Source organism: Cebus imitator, unplaced genomic scaffold (genome assembly GCF_001604975.1).
Source record: "Cebus imitator isolate Cc_AM_T3 unplaced genomic scaffold, Cebus_imitator-1.0 Scaffold105, whole genome shotgun sequence".
In the NCBI taxonomy this organism is placed as follows: domain Eukaryota; kingdom Metazoa; phylum Chordata; class Mammalia; order Primates; family Cebidae; genus Cebus; species Cebus imitator.
In genome coordinates, this window is record NW_016107420.1 from 6,090,125 (window position 1) to 6,096,216 (window position 6,092).

The 6,092-nt window shown below is 37.5% G+C and overlaps 1 protein-coding gene across 1 annotated transcript in view; it reads right to left on the reverse strand.

Moving 5' to 3' along the window:
• Positions 1-4,609: 4,609 nt before the first annotated feature.
• ABHD18 (abhydrolase domain containing 18) overlaps positions 4,610-6,092 on the reverse strand; it is a 66,305-nt gene continuing 64,822 nt past the window's right edge. The window contains exon 12 of the mRNA XM_037741738.1: positions 4,610-5,197. Coding sequence (XP_037597666.1) covers positions 5,146-5,197 — 52 coding nt within the window. The 3' untranslated portion in view covers positions 4,610-5,145. The remainder of the gene's footprint in view (positions 5,198-6,092) is intronic.

The window sequence follows — 6,092 nt, forward strand, 5'->3', positions numbered from 1 at the left end:
CTCTTGAGTAGCTGGCAGTACAGGCACACATGACTGTGCCCTGCTATGCCTAATTTTTTTGTTTTTAATCTTTTTGAGATAAGAGTTCTGGACTGTTGCCTAGGCTGGAGTACAGTGACATGATCTTGGCTCACTGAAACCTCCACCTCCTGGGTTCAAGCAATTTTCTTGCCTCAGCCTCTTGAATAGCTGGGATTACAGGCATCTGCAACCATGACCAGCTAACTTTTGTATTTTTAGTAGAGATGGGGTTTCATCATGTTGGCCAGGCTGGTCTTGAACTCCTGACCTCAAGTGCTCCAGCCACCGTGGTCTCCCAAATTGCTGGGCATGAGCCACTGTGCTCGGCCACTTTTTAGATTTTTTTATATCGGCGCTATCTAATAGTTACTAGTTACATGTGGCTATTTACATTAAATTTTACAATTGAATTTAAATAAAAATTTCGGGCTGGGCACAGTGGCTCACGCCTATAACCCCAGCACTTTGGGAGTCCAAGGTGGGTGGATCACGTGACGTCAGGAGTTTGAGACCAGCCTGACCAACATGAAAAAACCCCGTCTCTACTAACAAAATACAAAATTAGCCGGAAATGGTGGTGCACACCTGTAAGCCCAGCTACTTGGGAGGCTCAGGCAGGAGAATCGCTTGAACCTGGAAGGCAGAGGTTGCAGTAAGTCGGTATCACGCCATTGCACTCCAGCCTGGGCATCAGGAGCAAAGCTCTGTCTCAAAAAACAAAAAACAAAACTTCAGTACCTCAGTTATGATTGCCTCATTTCACATGATCAATAGCCACATGTGACTAATGACTACTGTATTGAGTAGATGGAGTACCTTTCTGTCATTGTATAAAATTGTATTGAACAGTGCTGTTTTGTACACTTATTTAATGGTTGCTCACAGGACCTGTTATCTCAGTTTGCTTGGGCTACTATAAAAGAATACCATAATTTGGTGGCTTAGACGCAGATATTTATTTCTCACAGTTCTGGATCTGGGGAGTCCACAATCCAGGTGCTAGCCCATTCAATTCCTGGCTTATAATTCATATCGACATTGTTTTCCTAGGATTCTGCCTATAAGAATATTCCCAGATTAGGTTATCTTACTGCAAAGTGGCCAAATAATGACCTTTTTCTCCTTTGTCTTATTTACCATAATCTTTCCTCATATTTCCAAACCCAGTTACTATTATTAATGTATAGGAGACTCTACCCAAGACTCCCATTCCCAGTCTAACCAAATCTCTAGATTTTGTTTGCAGTATATTTACGAGTGTAAATGTAATCACATTCAATACTGATCAACATTGAGATAACTATGGTCTGTCAGAATGGGTATTTCCCTCAGATCACACATATCAGGGGAAAAATTTGGTCATTTTTATAGAGATACTGATACTGTTCTTCTACAGCGTCCCTTGCTTATTTCTGTCTTACCTTGTTTAGGACATAATAACAGGGAACATATACATTAAGTTCAAGTTTGGGTATATTAATCAAATGTGACATTTGTCTACTGTATTTACAATAATACCTCTTGAAAAAAAGCACAAATGGTTAGCTTTTTAAACAGACTTTTATTGTGAAATATAAAATATTTGGAAATGATTTTTAAAATTTCAATTACAGTGTTAACAATTCAATGATCTTTATGAGAGNATGAAATACTTTTAAAGGTCTATGACATACAAAAAAAGCACACACAGAAATGGTACTTATATTTAATATTATTCCTATCTTTGTCATCTAAGGCACACCACATTAAAAAATACATTCAAAGATGCAATCTACAATGCACATGCTAAAATGACTTAACAATAATGACATTAACAAATCATGAAATTCAGAAGCTTCTTCTAATTACAGATCTAAATCAGGGGTCTCAAACTTAAGAGGTCTTCAGGGCTAAGGAGGAACTACAAAGTAGAGAAGTTGCCTGGTATAAGAGGGAAATCCAGTAGGCTGTGGCAAACTAGGAGTGCATGCCCAACTGAAAGACTTTTCAAATTCAAAAATTTTTGAAACATTACGTACATCAAATAAAACAACTGTGAGTCAAAATGGCCTATGTGAACTACCAGTTTACAACTCTGGTCTAAATAAATTTCTAACATTTTATGTAGTACCTAATCCTCAAAATGGCAGACAATGGCAGACTGCACTTCTTGGAGATTATATATGAGACCACTTACGCTACCATTTTGGGGGAATAGATTAAAAAATTCTAAGAAAAGGTATTTTGCACTTCAAATTTATCAATTGAGGTAGTTTTAGGGATATATTCTTAAACATCTGGTTAAGAGATGAAATTTTAAAAATACCTTCTTTCACACTTTATTCGGGAAAAATTAGTTATGCCTAAGAGTTAATTAAAACCAAATCAAAATTTCATTTTTTTTTACTATACCATAGTACATTATTGCTTAGTAAGAAGTATTTATGTGAACAATAATAAAGTATTGGTTTTACTAAAATCATTGTTCAAAAAGCATTCAATCATATAACCTCACTATATATGTAAGAAAATTGTAATTCAGTTAACAAGTTTAAAGAGTATTTTGTGGAAGAACTTTAGTAGATTTTGTACTTTCAGTTAAAACTAAAGGTTTTCTTCTGAACACGTAGAACTGCTTATAGCTCAAAGAGATGTACAGTGTTGGCTTGTTGTGCCAAAGTAATTTGAAAGAAGTTACTACTTTGTCTACCATCAATAACTTCACATTAATCATTTTTAAATGTTTGTAAAAAAATCAAGATAGAGCCATTAGAGTAACAAATGAAATCTTTAAAAAGACTGCAAAGGCACATAATAATTCAAATATCTTTACTAAGCTAAGATTATCTATTTAAAAATAATTCACAGGGCCGGGCGCGGTGGCTCAAGCCTGTAATCCCAGCACTTTGGGAGGCCGAGGCGGGTGGATCACGAGGTCAAGAGATCTAGACCATCCTGGTCAACACGGTGAAACCCCGTCTCTACTAAAAATACAAAACATTAGCTGGGCATGGTGGTGCGTGCTTGTAATCCCAGCTACCCAGGAGGCTGAGGCAGGAAAATTGCCTGAACCCAGGAGGCGGAGGTTGCGGTGAGCCGAGAATCGCGCCATTGCACTCCAGCCTGGGTAACATGAGTGAAACTCCGTCTCAAAAAAAAAAAAAAAAAAAAAAAAAAAAAAAAAAAAAAAAAAAAAAAAAAAAAAAAAAAAAAAAAAAAAAAAATTCACAGACAATACAGATTTCAAACAAAACTCAAATATACCTATTGTAAAACTTCACACAATACCCTAAAATATTTTCTACTTTTTAACATTTTAGTTGTCAGCTAGAGAAGTTTAACATAAAAAGAAAGCACCAAATCTAGCCATATAACCCCCCAAAAAAGATTTAATAGCTGTTACATAAAACTTTATTTTCTGTAAAATAAAGTTTATATGGGGCAAATCAATTACATATGTGTCTATTAAATTCTGAAATTAAAAAGCCAAAGCTGTTAAGTCTTTGGGTAGTTAGATGGTTCGCAATCCAAAGAGTATGCATATAAAAAAATAATTTAAAAAATGAAAACTTCAGGCCAGGTGTGGTGGCTCATGCCTATAATCCCAACACTTTGGGAAGCTGAAACAGTTGGATCACTTGAGGTCAGGAGTTCAAGACCAGCCTGGCCAACATGATGAAATCCCATTTCTACTAAAATTAAAAAAAAAAAAAAGATATGTCAAACACAGTATCCATCAATTAATGCAACAGGTCTTCCAATGTTTCCATTTTTTGTGAATTAAAACTTTTTTAGTAGGGGAAAATAAGTTTGGCATTTTGTTTTGTTTTGTTTGAGACAGAGTCTTGTTCTGTCTCCCAAGCTGGAGTGCAGTGGCACGATCTCGGCTTCACTGCAACTTCTGCCTTCTGGGTTCAAGCAATTCTCCTGTCTCAGTTGCTGAGTAGCTGGGATTATAGGCCCCGGCCACCACGCCTGGCTAATTTTTTTTTTTTTTGAGATGGAGTCTTGCTCTGTTGCCCAGGCTGGACTGCAGTGGCACGATCAAGGCTCACTGCAATCTCTACCTCCCAGGTTCAAGCAATTCTCCTGCCTCAGCCTCCTGAGTAGCTGAGATTACAGGCACACACCACAATGCCTGGTTAATTTTTTTGTACTTTTAGTAGAGATGAGGTTTCACCATGTTGGCCTCGCTGGTCTTGAACTCCTGACCTCAAGTGATCCGCCCGCCTCAGCCTCTCAAAGTGCTGAGATTATGGGTGTAAGCCACCACACCCGGCTAATTTTTGTACTTCTACTTCTAGTAGAGATGGGTTTCATCACATTGGCCAGGATGGTCTCAAACTCCTGACCTAGTGATCCACTTCCTTGGCCTCCCAATGTGCTGGGATTATAGGCTTGAGCAACCGCGCCCGGCCTATTGGCATTTTTTAAAAACGCTAATTTTTGGTAAAGTTTTAAACTCTAGCAAAGTCTAATGTTTTTATCTGCAGAACATTCACTTTGATCATTATTATTATTTTTTGAGATGGAGTTTTGCTCTTGTTGCCCAGGATGGAGTGCAATGGTGAGCTTGGCAGGATACTTTAGAATTCAAAGTTAACACTGATTTTATATATCATAAGTATTTATTTCCACAGCAGAAAATTGGCTGAAGTTGAACACAAGACTGTGAATTCACCATACATTCAAAAAAGAAATAAACATGTTTCTCAAATTAAGTCAATAGTGAAATGTTATAATATAAGGGTACAAGGTAAATGCTGATATATTAAAATCTTGGTTTGATTTAGCAATTTTATTAAAAACCAGAAGGGTTTCTATGAATAAATTTATTTAAATTAAATTATTCATGATTTAAAATTTAGTTTTTATAAATAGTAACAACAGACTAAATATTGAGTATATAGGATTCCAATAAACAATAATAAAAATACCTTAACATTATTTACTTCAAATATTGCCTTCAAATTATTCAAATGTATTCAAAATTTATCGTTAACTGATCTTTAACAATGAATTCCAGACTACATTGATAGCAATTAGATATATTAGTGCTGTCTGCTTGTCCTTCACATCATCATAGGATGAAGCTTCCTTTTGTAAGAAACATCATGGCCACACTGGTTACATATAATGATCCAATTAGTTAGCGTATTTATGTAGAAAGCGTTCAAATGCATCATAGATGGCTTGTCTAAAATTAAATATGAAAGAAAAACTCTAAGTAACTAGCAAAAAGGGGGGACAGACAATGTCTTTACTGTAAGTTATTTCCAAATTTATCTGGGACTTGCAACATGACCTCCTCTCTAAATCGCTATGAAATAGGCAGTTATCCTCCCCAGAAGGGGTGTTTGAATCCATGTACCTTTTTTCTTTTTCTTTTGAGACAGGGTCTTGCTGTGTCACCCAGGCTGGAGTGCAGTGGCATGGTCTCTGCTCACTGCAACCTCTTCTTCTCTGTTCAAGTAATTCTCCTGCCACAGCCTCCTGAGTAGCTGGGATTACACGTGCCTGTCACTGCACCCAGCTAATTTTTGTATTTTTAGTAGAGACAGGGTTTCATCATGTTGGCCAGGCTGGTCTTGAACTCCTGACCTCAGTTGATCCACCCACCTCAGCCTTCCAAAGCGCTGGGAGTACACGCATGAGTCACTGTGCCTGGCCTCTAAAGCTGTTTTTTTTCTATTGTATAATATATTTTCATAGCAGAATATTCAGAAAATCTAAAATATAGGATGGGGAAAACATAATCCCATCACTTGTATCTACTGTTAATCTTTTCATATCTTTCCTCCAGGCTTTTAAGAAAATGCGTATCTAGACCAGGTGCGGTGGGTGGGCTCACACCTGTAATCCTAGCACTTTGGATGGCGGAGGTGGCTGGATCACAAGGTCAGGAGTTCGAGACTAGCCTGGCCAAATGGTGAGACCCCATCCCTACTAAAAATACCAAAATTGGCTGGGTGTGATGGTGCATGTCTGTAATTCCAACTACTCGGGAGGCTGAGGCAGGAGAATTGCTTGAATCTGGGAGGCAGAGGATGCAGTGAGCTGAGACTGCATCACTGTACTCCAGCCTGGGTGAC